This window comes from Mastacembelus armatus, chromosome 16, assembly GCF_900324485.2.
Source record: "Mastacembelus armatus chromosome 16, fMasArm1.2, whole genome shotgun sequence".
Lineage (NCBI taxonomy): Eukaryota > Metazoa > Chordata > Actinopteri > Synbranchiformes > Mastacembelidae > Mastacembelus > Mastacembelus armatus.
The window spans coordinates 18,703,026-18,716,329 of record NC_046648.1 but is presented as its reverse complement, the minus strand read 5'-3'; the positions used below and the strand labels follow the sequence as shown (position 1 = coordinate 18,716,329).

The 13,304-nt window shown below is 41.9% G+C and overlaps 2 protein-coding genes across 2 annotated transcripts in view; both read left to right on the top strand.

Annotated features, from left to right (window-relative positions):
- Positions 1-831: 831 nt before the first annotated feature.
- LOC113136648 (inactive tyrosine-protein kinase 7) lies at positions 832-9,436 on the top strand. The gene is made up of 7 exons (XM_026317623.2): positions 832-1,135; positions 1,732-1,853; positions 2,159-2,354; positions 3,454-3,599; positions 5,676-5,817; positions 7,513-7,657; positions 8,731-9,436. The coding sequence occupies exons 1-7, from the start codon at positions 1,084-1,086 to the stop codon at positions 8,816-8,818; spliced, it is 891 nt and encodes a 296-aa protein (XP_026173408.1). The 5' UTR covers positions 832-1,083; the 3' UTR covers positions 8,819-9,436.
- A 3,056-nt stretch (positions 9,437-12,492) lies between these two features.
- Positions 12,493-13,304, top strand: part of cadm4 (cell adhesion molecule 4) — a 133,939-nt gene continuing 133,127 nt past the window's right edge. Inside the window, exon 1 of the mRNA XM_026316980.2 lies at positions 12,493-12,884. Coding sequence (XP_026172765.1) covers positions 12,812-12,884 — 73 coding nt within the window. The 5' untranslated portion in view covers positions 12,493-12,811. The remainder of the gene's footprint in view (positions 12,885-13,304) is intronic.

The window sequence follows — 13,304 nt, the reverse complement described above, 5'->3', positions numbered from 1 at the left end:
TGTGTGTTTGTTCACCTAACAGACTAATAAAAGCGGCGCAATTAGAAATTTAAAAAAGAAACCGATCTGGTAGATAATTACAGCGCAATAAAACTTTAAAGCACAAATGAAAATATTATTTGAAATGAAATGTACCGAGCGAGCTGGCGCACACTTTTCCCATGACCAGTGCCTCCAAACTACCTTTGGAGAATTGGAAATGAATGCGGTTAATTCATTATTAAAAGGGGAAATCATGGAGTTCGCAGATTTAATAGTCATTTAAATGAGAACAGCACCGACAAAGTGGGAGATGTCTCTGCCTTAGAAAAAGTGAAAGGTCGTTTAATCTGCAGCCAGTGGTTAAAGTCCCCGGTGTATTTAGATTACCTGACATGTTTATTTAGTTTTCCTTTTTGAATAATAGTAGGTCTAACAGACCCAAAGTGAAACCTATATCTTTCACAGCCTTAGTGTAATATGTCACTCAGACTAACGATGTCCGTGTAAGCAGTTTAAGGCCGAGTCCCTCTCGATCCGGTCTGCCGTTCAGCTCTGGTTTGCAGCTAATCAATCAAAAGTCACAGCTGAGGAAGCGTAACGTGTTTGCTTGTTGGGGATTACATATCACGCCTGGAAATTGCAGATCTCCACAGCAAACATGTCAAGACTTCTTTCGCATTTCCCTGAACTCCATCAAAAAGCCTGACCCCGACATTAACTGGACAATAACATTACGTTCCGCGTAAAAGGTGATAGGCCTGACTCCCCCCGGTGACACATGACGCACGGGGAGTGAGTTTGATTATTGGAGGAGCGGCAGTTTCTGTTTTATCCAATATTTCAAGCGTTGATGCGCATCAGCAAAGGTTATCAGACCATATCCGAACAAGAAGCTTTTATTTTCGGTTATATGATTATTTGGATTAATAGCTTTTTGTGCTTTTTGGATTTCTGACTATGTTGCGCGCACTTCCTGAATAACAAACATGATGGCCACACCTACGCCGCCGTTTTGATAAATACGCAACAAACTTTCGTTTCACTTTAGAAGCTACGCGGAATTGACCGATTTCTCTGGTACTGAAGAAGATTTTCCCAGTCATGAAAGTGCTTCTTGTTTTTGCGCTGCTCGCCCTGATTCATGGCAGTTACGGTAAATATCTAATTCTCCTCTCGGCTGACCTGTTGTCTTAGTCTTCTTTTGAGAAACATATCCAGACCTCTACTGCGCCAGTGTTTGTGCATCTGATTTTACTTCTCTGTTTCTGAGTTTCTGTGTCCTCTAGAGAAAACGCTTTATTTTCAGCCACAGTCACAGTGATGGGTTTCCCTAGTGGCTACAAGGCTCAGAGTAAAACAGAAAACAGAAAATGTTGGTGGTATTATAGAGAGACTGTCAAGGAGAACAATTAAATGCTGTAAGCCAAAGCAGATTTCATCTCGTTATGAGCTGTGAAAACATAAACGGCTTTTTTTTTTGTGCAGTAGTTCTTGGCTGAGGTCCATAGAAACTTGTCTCTGTTGTCAACAGTGTCAGTAAAGTGAAAGGACCTGTTGCTGGTCATGTGATCATGCTGGTAGCAGCCTGCAACAAATGTCAGGAAATGGGAGAGTTTGTTTTGAAAGTGTTGCCCAGAACAGCAGCTAGATCCCCAGTGAAGGTCAACACGCCTGAGCCGCCCCCCCCCCCCCCCAATCTGTTCATGTTGTGATCACTAACCCACAGCTTTCATCTCTGTCCACATGCAGCCACTTTGCTCATTAAAGGCCCGACCCAGCCAGTTCTGGAGGGAGAGGCTGTCACACTGGAGTGTCGCTATTCAGACTCTGAGCACAACATCAGCCAAGTCCGCTTTGAGGTCTTCTCTAAGGTGAGCCCTGCGAACAAGTGGGTGGGGGGATGTATGAAAAAGCAGAAGAAAGAAGCAGTGTATTTAGAAATCATCTCGCTTTTATTTTGACCTTGCTTGTAACAATGAAGATTTAAGAAACAGTTAATTGTTCTGTCTTTGAATTTGGTACAATTGTAAAGTGTTCTCAGTGATTGAAGCATGGAAGGTTCATTGCACATTATTTCCTATCATAGCATTTATAGTTTAATCTGCAGTTCCTGTTCATAGATGGACAACTGTTCTATCTTTTTCTCTTTCTGTCTCCCCCGTATTCTCTCTACCAGTACATGCAGGGCTGGCGTCAGCTCTATGAGCGATGGTGCTTCTATTCGCTGGAAATTGAGCAGACGGCCGACAGTCTAATCTTGTCCATCCCTCGTGTGGGAAAGTTTTTTGAGGGGCCCTACCGCTGCGTGTCCGACTCTGAAAACGTAACCGCACCAGACAATGCCTCTGAGCCGCTGACCTTCAAAGTACAATGTGAGTGCCTGGGTTGATATGGGTAGGAGCTGTGTTGGAGTTGTCTGCTGAATGTCTGCGGAACAATAACTCTTTCATTCTGTATTTCACATTTGCCAAATGAAACCTTAACATTTTTCACGTAATCTGTGTCCTGAAGAGGTCAAAGAGTTTTCTGCAGGAATCTGACAACAATCTAGATAAATATGTGACTTGCAAATAAGATACTCAATGTCTCAGTTTCACTTTGGAATAAGATTGAATGCATGGCTGAGAATACTGACTTTACAATGAAAGAAGAATGAAAAAAAAAAAAAACAAAACAAAAAAAAACACCTAAAAGTACATTGGTAAACAGTCTAGGTGGGAAAAATGAACAGAGAAACTTAGAAACCATGCAATTTTCTTCATATTTCCAAGCAGCAGGAGGTAAAGACAGAAACAGTGGACACAGCTTTCTTCACAGTGAGGGATAGAAAAACACATTAATAGTTAATAACACAAGACATATCTATGCAATGCAGCTGCAGAGGGGTACACAACAAAACAACTTCAGACGATCACAGATCCAATGCAAACATGGTGTGGCCAATGCTAGGTTGACTACAGTCATTTTAAGAATTTTTTTTTTTCCCCAAGCAAACAAAGATGCATTCCCCTGGTCTGTCTTCTCACTGGCCATCAAATCGACTGTAATGCTGTTTGATAGACTCCTCAGCCTCGTGGGGAGAATCAATAAGAAGTAAAGACTAGAGTGGACTGAAGAACACAGGAGACACAGGGGAGGAGAAGCCAGAAGCTGGATGGACATGGGCCACCTATTGAGATGGAAGAGATAATAAGCCATTATTCACAACATTGCCTCCCTAAAGACTTTGATAAGATGAAGCATATTATCAAGATTATTGATCGCTTGGTACGGGGTGTACAGCTTGGAGGCATTTATACCTTAGCCCCTACACTAGAATACACTTAAGAGATAGGAGTGTTTACCAGCTGCTACTTTTGCACACATATGTTCCGTCACGTCCCAAACTCCTGAAGAGGTAGCGTCGGTGTACATAAAATTTCATGCTTCATTAATTCCCACTCATGCTTGCTCATTCTCACTGTGTTTTAGACATGGGAGATGTGATTCTGTCCAGAGAAGGTTACACTAGCTTCCTGGGTGTCCACCAGGAGCTGAAGGTGCAGCCAGGGGATGATGTGGTGTTAAGGTGCTCTGCCAGCTCATCAGAGGAGCCAAGCTACTCCTGGAACAAAGATGTGAGAAAGCCTCTGGAATATGCACAAGTCACATTGTCCTCATTATACTTTTGGAAACTTGTCGTTCCCTCTCCAGCTCTCTTCCTCCACTTTTGTTGTGACCTCTTTATTTTTTCCTGTTTTCTTGCCAGTCTCTACTGGTCTCCCATGGCTTTGATTAAGCATTCTCTTTATTTTCTCTCATCCTCTAACATGTGTCTGACCTCAAGCAGCTTGTTTCTCCTCGCCTATCGTCTTTCCATCCCAACCATGGTAAAAGTGCTCTGTGTTTAAGTGACCAGTTGGCTTAGGCCCACTGCTCACTGGGGATTGCAGCTCGCCCACTTTCAGAGGATTAATAGTTTAATGAGGTCTAGACAAGAGCCAGTCAACCTGAAAACAATTATGTGGATAGATTTCTAGTGCGTTTTTTTTGTTTGTTTTTTGTTTTTTGTTAGTGTTTGGTTAACCAGCATTGAATTATTCAACTGGGCTCTTCGCTGAGCTAAGAAACCCTCACCAGGAGGTAAATTAAGACATCTCAGTGTAAAATGCCATTTTAACAGCAGGTACATAGAACATGATGAGTTGCGAAAATGCACTGTGCTCTCATGGTGAAACAATGATATTACACTTTCAATATATGCCATCAAAATTACCAGCACCAGCAGGTAACCAGTGAAATGAAGCTATGCCACTATGAAGACATCTTGTGAACAGGGGGATGTAATTACCAAGTCCCCCCTTTTGTTATTGGTCTTGATGAGTTGGATTGAGGTTAATATGCTTGTTAAAGGGTCACTGCTAATCCAGGTTTTAAATGGGCTTACAAATCCAAATCCAATTCAGTGGACATTTTATACTGCTAATACTGTTTGTCTTCCACATGATAATATGCAACACTTTGAGTGTTTGTCATTATTTGATGAATATACAGTACTGTCACTTGGATGGCGCTCCATTTACATAAATCATCAGACCATTAGAAAAGAGGAATGCCAGATTCAAGGAAATGATTAAGATGAGATGGAATTTTTGGTGTGGGTGTTTGTGTATGTGACTGTGTCTGTTTGTGTGTGTGTAAGTCCGCAGTACGTATGAGAGCAATGGATATGAGGCACAAAGTGGCATCACAATGCCCCACTTTGACAGACAGTTGCCTTGGGCTCGTTGGCCCCCAGTAACGACAGCAGGACAGAGGCAGTAACAGGCCACTGCATTGGGAGCCAGTGGATTTGCATACAGAATGCTGCTTTGGCCAGACCTGGCCTTTATGGGAAATCCTCTTAATTCAGATCCATTCAAATTGAAATGGACTTTCTTGGCAGGAGCTGCAGCTCCCAGGAGCCAAGTCATTTGCATGGTGTAATGTCTTTTTTTTTTTTTACCCCCTCCTCCATGTTTTGTTTGTTTTCCAATCCTTGTGTTTGGCCTATTATTTGTTTCCTCCCATGTTAGGCTCTATCTCATAATAGTGATGCTATTTTTGTGTCAACAATTCATCCTGCTCCCTTGCCATCTCATTATACGTTGTGTTAACAATGTGATGTTGCAGCATCATTCTTTGCGGATGATGGTGTTATCTGGGTTATTGACTTGTGTCGATGTGTGTTCATTCATTGGGATTACTGCTCAGGTAAATACACTTCATTTGGGACTTTGGGGACAGCTCTCTCGGGGCCACAGAGAAACATCTGCTGTATTTTTTGTTTTTCTGTCTCTGATCCACTACCATTGCCATTCTCTCCTTTTCTCCCCATCTTGTTCTAGTTTGCTGTCTGTCTGTGTCCCTGTTTCCACAAGTCAGCAAAAATAACACTTTCTGCACCCTCTTTACTCTTACTCTGTCTCTGCTCTCTTCATGTCTGACAGTCTCTGTATTTCTTTCTCTCTCTGCCTCTCCCTTGTATGAGCCAGCATTATTTATTCTCTCACTTGCTTGTGCTCTCGGCAAAGCACAATTTTAATTTGTACAAATTTGTAGATTTTCTGTACTGAAAAAAAAAAAAAGATACAGCCAACAGAATATTTCTCTCCTTAATTTTATTTTATTTCACTTCACCCTGCCCTCTTATAATGTCTGTCTTTCCTTCGCAGGGTAGCGAGTGGAAATTGCTGTCCTCTAAGCTGACGCTGAAGAAGGTGAGCGCGATGGATGAAGGACTGTACACTTGCATGGCTAATCATTCCGTTCAGTCACTCAGCAAGAAACGCACCATCAGCATCACTGTGCTGCCCGGTAAGAAAAAACTTACGCTGCTCCTAGACGAGGCCTGTTGTGCTTTGTACTGACTGGGTCTAGAGTTATTGCCTCTTTCTGAGAATTGGTTCATCTTTTTGTAAATGTTGGGAAATTCAGCAGTAAAGATTTCCTAAGTAAAAAACAAGAAACACTGTGTTCTAGTTCCTCTTCGATGACATTAAATGTGACAGGTGTGTGGGTGAATTGATGTCATCAGGAGCGTCAGCAAAGTTGTCACTTTTGTAAACTTTTGTATTTTTAAGGAAGTGGTAGGGTTTTTTTTTTTGTTTTGTTTTGTTTTTTTAACCTGCCATCGAAATTTAATGACGATTATGAAAACGGCAACATTAAAAAGTTAAATCGCAATCAGATTTCAGTATCAGATTTATTGCAAATATGTTGGACATGAATTTTACACCACTACAGAGGCTCTCACTGTGCTATGTCACAACAAAGCCATAATAGTTAGGCATAAGTGAAAAAAATGAAACATATATACAAGCAGAAAATGATAGAAATAGGTGAGAAAAAGGTCTGAAATGAAATGACCTCTAAAATTCCTAATGATAAGATGATCATTTCAGAGAAAATAAATATGAATAACTGGCAATGTCAGAGCTGTTCAAACTTTAAAGGATGAGAGGACAATTATTTTATAAGAGAAGCATCTGCTTCACCTGATTCTTTTTTTTTTTTCCTATGACAGAAATGTTCAGTCAAAGTCAAACATAAGTGCACTTTTGAGCACAGACTTGAAGAGAAGTTAAAATACCTGTGAGCCATTAAAAAGGATTAAGTCAGATTATATACAGTACATGCGAATAATAAGTGAGCGTCTTTGTTTAGGAGTCCGGTTGTCTGTTTGTAGATGCAGTGTCTGTGGAGTGAGTTTTTTGACTGAATCTGTGTAACTGACAACCTTATTTCTCATTGTGCAAACGTATTAAAGTGAAGAACTAATTTCATTACAGATTTACAGCTAATCCAATTTACAGCACTTCATCTGTCTTCATCATCTTTATTGGTGACCTGTGAGATGACTGCCCCGTGTTAATGCACTGCAGTTTTTAAACATTGTCCTCTCACCCTGTGGAATTCACAAACCTTCTGATTTCAATCATTGAAATTACGCATCCTCTAAAAATGCAATTAGGCCAATGCATGTTATTTATTATGGAGGAGTTATCTTATTACTGCTACAGTTGACTCATTGGTCACTATGCACCACAGCATCTCCAGTATCTTCTCTGAAGCACTTGTACTAATTAAAAAGGTAATAATTTCTAGATATTGGAATAATGTTTGCTCATCCCTGAAAATATGGTCAGAAAATGTTGCATGCCACTGCTGTTGCTTTAGATGTTACACTACAGTAGTATTACAAACCTTCAGCAAACATTCCTGGTACAAACCTGTGTGTCTCCAGCTACTGAGAAATCCTTTTAACATAAGGAGGTACTAAATGTGTAAACAGCAGCATGTGTTTGTTACTTCTTAAAATCTTCGTATAATCTTCGTTTGTCATCTCTTGAAGATCGGCGCTGCGCACAAGACTAACTGTCTGAACTCCAGACTACAAGCGGGAGGTGCTTTTAGAAGCTTTGCCTTGAGGCGGGAAGCTCGTAGTTCTGCTGATTTTACATTCTGTGCTATGCGTGTTTTTCTTAATGTCTGACTGATCTGTCCCCACAGAGGATGCCGCGTGGTATGAGTCTACTAATGGTCGATTCATTTTGATGACCCTGGCGGTGGCTGTGGTTCTCTTGGTGTTCATCGTCTCCATGACTGTGTTCCTGTGCAATAGGGCCAAGCAGACCAAGACCTGCAAGGGACCCATGTAAGAATCAGCTGTTGGAGTGTTTGTATTTCATAACACTCTAACCCTTTGCTTTTTGCTTGTGATCACCATCTTAAGTCTTTAAAATCAGATGGATAACATGTCTGTGAGTGAGTTTGTGTGTGTACAGTATGTGCCTGTGTGATTTATTTACACTTTATACACACTCACCTTCCTTTTGTTTTCCCCCAACTCTGCCGCCGTTTCTCCTTCTGCAGTTTGACTTTATATTACAGATATGGCTATTGCTGCAATATTTCATTCTGTCTTATGTGATAGAACCAAGGCCATTTCAGTTATAGTTTGTGTATTTTGTATGCCAGCGTGGACCTTGGTATATACTTCACATTGTGTGTGTGTGTCTGTCTGTGTGTGTATTGGCTATGCCACAAGTGTTGCTGTAAAAAAGCCTTTCCACACATGGAGACTAGTTCCTGTGTTGTCTATGTGTGTGTTTTAAAAGGTATTATTGATGCTGAATGATAAAATCTGTCTCAATAGGTTTGACCCATTTGACCCCATCCTTCATCTCTTTCATACTCTCTTCTCTCACAGTGTTTCTACACACTTTTAGCTTTTAAAAAAAGCCTGGGCAAACAGTACCACATCTAATTCTGAATAGTTTATAATGCATAAAAAAGGTCACAATAAGAAGAACATTAGTGAAAGTCTCATTAAACTCATATGCTGACTGTATGTTAATGTGCACCATGACCCCATGCAGCTTCACTCATTAGCTTCTTTACAATTTTGGCAGTAGAAACGCATTTTTAAAAAACTGGATTTTCATTAGCGCCTACTTTATATGTAATTTCCGTTTTGTGGAGGCGTAGAAGAAAAAGGTTTAATCCTTACAGATTTGGTTGTGGATGTGCTGCCATGTGAATGTGATCATGTGTGTATGGAGAGAGCATGAAAGAGAGATAAATGGACTTTCACATCAACAGCCAGGTGTGGCTCCATTGCCCAGTGCTAGTCTATAATTTCCTCACTTATACTTTTCTAGTGCCTACTGGGAGGTCGATATACTGATAATCATGCTTCTCTGTCTTTCCTTCTCTCCCTGTTCTCAGTGATGACCGGTCTCAGAAAAAGCCCATCTACAAAGCCAGTGTGGAGTCCCTACCTTCCACCAGTGGAGACAAAGAGCCTCTGGTGTAACTGTACAGACAGGTGGAAGGATGAGGAGTGGGGGGTGATGGAGTGAGAAACAAGCTCACTTGTGGGGTGGGTACTTTAATTGGGGGAGGACAGAAGAAGGAAAAGAAGGATATTGAGAGATTATTGGCAGGGCATAATCAAAATTGGAACAAGCTCGGTGAAAAAAAAACTGAAGGCCAAATGATTATTTTCGAGGCACACAGGCTGTTTTGCTTATAGCTGTAGACTGCACTTATGCATCTTGGACAAAAAGGTTGGAATTTTCTCTTTATTTATTCTGCTGGGGGAAAAATGATGAGCTTCTTAGCAAAACAATAGGGGACGAATCTTGGGTAGTGTAAGAGCTATAAAGACATCACATATAGTTCTCTCTTTTTTTTTTTCTGCTGGAAACATAATTGCTCAGCTGTGTATTACAAATGAAACATTTGAGTGAGAAGACAGGGTTTTATTTTGTTGGTTTGTTTACCTTCCAACATTTTTTTCCAAAGCAGAACATCTGTGAAAATGTTATTATAATCTCTTTACCATGACAGCTCTCAAACACATTGCACTATTCTATTTAACTTACTGCAGTTTTGATTTCTTTGATATTAAATCAAAATATGATTTACTGTCCTCCTATGTGCTATTGATTTTCTTCCATTGTAGAAATACAAAAGAGGTTGGGGAGTATAGACAATGTGGTGAAACCTAGAAATGCATACTCGTTTTGCCGTATGTCTTGAACTTAGTGCCATCTCGGGCTTGTTTCAGCTTGTTTGCTAACCTTCAGTCTGTAAGACCTTACTCTGAAACAATGACCTTTACTCAAAGCACTATGCCTGTGCATGCCTGTGTTTTTCCAATTTCCCTGTAAGCACAAAACCACTTTTGCTCAGTTCATCTCACCAAAGTGTGAACTAAAGACTCACACTTGCCCAGAGTGAAAATAACCATAACCATATCAGATGAATTGATGCTTTGACCAATTTATTATAAGGCAGGCAGAGCAGGTTAGCCAATGCTAGTTCTACTTTTACAGGACAAGATTTAGGCTATTCTGACCCTTCTCAAAACAACCATCATTGACTACACCTTGATCTTTTTAATTTTCTCCTCTGTTGCCTTGTAACCCTCAACGCCATGCCATAGCACCATCGCTTATTACCATAGCCGTGCTCATAATGCTGAGAATTTCATTACGCTTGTCTGTTGAAGTTATGTTGGGTTTTATGCAGTTTTATTATCGGTGTGTGGTTGACCGTAGGCCGTCGTTAATAATGGGCGAAGCGGCAGTTTAACAATGACACTCCATTAACGGGTGCATGCGCCACAGAGCACAGCCAGGATAATGTTATTAAACTGATTATTCAAGCCCCCTGTATAGCTCGCCTCTGCTGCAGCCATCCTTTGTTGAGCGTTTTACAGACTCCTCGCATTATTTTCCAACTCTACAAACTTCAGTTTACTTCTGTGTTAGGTCAAGCCCAAGAAAATAGAGGCAACAGAACCAAAACAGAAAGACATTGGGAAGAAAAAAAAAAAAATAAGGTCACGCACTGTAGGACAAAATACATTGTTATAAATTTAAAGTGGCCTCCTGCATGTGAAATGCCAGTGAGCACCATTTTGTTTTGGCCTTTGAGTCAGTCATGAGTAAAAAGCTGCATACTCCCTAGTGAGCTTTAGTCCTGGGGCTCCATCCGGTTGGCCAGAAAAGACAAGATTATGTATCAGAAAATTTCACACAGTGGAGCTGTCCCTGAGGTACAAGGCTCTGGTTGGGAAGGAGAGAAGTGTAGTTTACAGTGACATTCTGACCTTCGTAGTGCCTCATGGATAAACCACTGGACAACAGCTTAGGGCAATGCAGGAGCTGTGCCGAGAATACTGATCAGCCAAAATGGTTCGTCTGATGTGGCCAGGGTTTTAAAAGGACAATGATGCAGATGTATGACATTAAATTCACCAAGTCAGGTAGGCAAACATCTTGACAGCCATCACTACATTAACCTACATGTAGAGGTGAGTTACATCAAACGTGGCACCTCATTGACTAATGTGTCGAAGCGCCAGGCACTTGTAACTCTATGCCATCACCCACTGCTGTTCTTGTCACGGTCACTTGGTTTTGTATGTGCATCCTGCATATGTTGTGTCAAATGACTGAGAATGAAGGAGTGGAGTTCGATGGAGAAGCAGGTGTTTTTCCCTCATTACTTCCTGACAATGCCCCATCTGGTGCTGGGGAGCTGCTGCCACTGACTCCCTGCCAACTGGGGAACAAACAGGCGCAGAGAGGCTGACAGGGAAAAATGGGGTGGGATGGAAATTGGGAAATGAGTTGGGAAGATATTATCCTCACCAAGACAACAAGGTTAAAACTTCAAGAAATGAAAAAGTGCCTGAAGCTGAAAGTTTTAAGATTTCACACAGATCCACAAGTTGAGGTCAGATAGGCAAAAGTTCAAAGCAACTTTATGAGAGTGAGGGGTAGAAATGTTAATATTAATGCTAATAGACTGCTTTGATGCTTAACTGTCTGTTTGAACTTTTCTGACTGTTTAACCCAAACTGTGCAAAGTGTGGAAGATTTGTGACAGATGAGAGAGGGGCCAAAGCAGATCTGAGACCCATGACGCGCAATCCCAAATGTTACCTGAAGGGGGCGCCAAAGACACAGTTTCAAAAAGATGCCTTCAAGCCTCCAAGGCCACAAGCCCATGGTGTAATACTAGATTAGGGAGTAAAAAAGAGACGTGGAAAGAGAAACAATTTTCATAATGGAGAAGCGCGCTCTCTGACTGGAAAACACAATTATGGACAAACTGTGGCCACAGCATGAGAGTAGAGTTAAACAGCCCCTTAAGCAGGACCTAATAGGCCCTGACTACAGATGAGCAGAAACACTAGTTCGTCCGGAGCACAAGTTTTTGTTCCGAGCCATTACCGTGACTGTGAACGGTGATTTAAACGAATACACTCAGGTCTGGTCCCTGCTCTTGATGAGTCCTTGATGATGTTCATTTTAGACACAAGCACCTTCTGCAACAAAATGTCCCCCATTCTCAGTACAACTTGACGCTGCTGCGCATATATGAGCTGATTTGTTAGTTTCCCCTACTGGGTTTTTTAAATCGCTAAATATGCAAACAATCATCCAGAAAGAAAGAAAAAAAAAACCCTGCAGGAAATCATTCCAGTTTGACACAGTGCCAGCCAGAATGTGGGAAAGGTGAGTCGACCAAGATGAGACATGCAGACGAATCAGCAACACGCACGACGCATGCACTGATTAATCTGCACCATCGTTTCCCACTGACTTCAGAATAAAATAAATGATTGCAGCATGATTGTCTCTCCAACAACAAACATCTGCTTCGTTTTCGTCAACTTAATCATTGCGCCACACATTGTTCTGGTCCCTGCAACTGAATCTGAAACAAATGGGTTATTTGCGTCGGAAAAAATTAATGTAGGTTATCAATCACATTTAAAGCGAATTGATTTCAATTAATTGGAAGATACAGCCCCTCTCCCCCGCCCTGCTGAACCCCCTCCCGTATAGCCCAGCCCCGCTTTCGCATCCGTACACCACCACCCCCCACCTGCTATTGGCCAAACAGACACATAGTCCCGCCCTACTGACAAGCTTTTAAATATCTTTACATAGTAAAGTAACCAAGAAAAATCAGCCAAGCTTTCATTTTCAGGCATTCAGGGGGAGACAAAGTCGGCGTGTGTGTGTGTATGTGTGTGTGTGTGTGAGAGAGAGACAGGGAGCACACTACGCAAAGATCTGCTGTTATGCGCTGAGCGCTCGTTACAAACCCACACTCGTTCACGCAGAGTCGCACACGAGCACTCACTCAGTCACACACACACACACGCGCGCAGTTATACACAGACGCTGAAGGCGCTCTCGGAGAGTGAACCTGCGGGTTCATGTCACTCTGATTTCTCCAAAGAAGAGGAATAATACAAGGAAGAGATCAGAAGGGAATATCAGCCATGGCTTTCGCCACCGTGTGGAACTACTGCGTCCCCCTCACCATCATCACAGCCGCCTGCTTCGTGCGCTCTGGTAAGGCTCGAACGAGAGTGAATGAGTGTGATGTGAATGAGAAGAGTGTTAACGCCGTCTCGATGCGTTGAGGCTTTTACGCGCAAGTTTGCAAGTCTTCTAAGAAGCAGCTTAAAAATGCCCCCGGGTCCGGATGTGTCACTCGTCTGACGGAGAGAAAGGGGGGAAGAATGAGACGCACACAGCGGGTCAGAAACACGTGCAGATAGCGTAGTTTACAGTCATCCTGCGGACCGCTGCTAGCGTTCACTGGAGACTTAGTATCAAAGCCCTTTGCGCAAGTCTGTGATACGTCCGTGCTGCTATTTGGCTATGACTCATTGTGTTGACCGCTTATCAACATAATAAACTGGGATTGCCTTGAAACGGCTCAAAATAAAAGCAAAAGTGAAAGGTTCAGACTCGCTGATACTTTTTGGC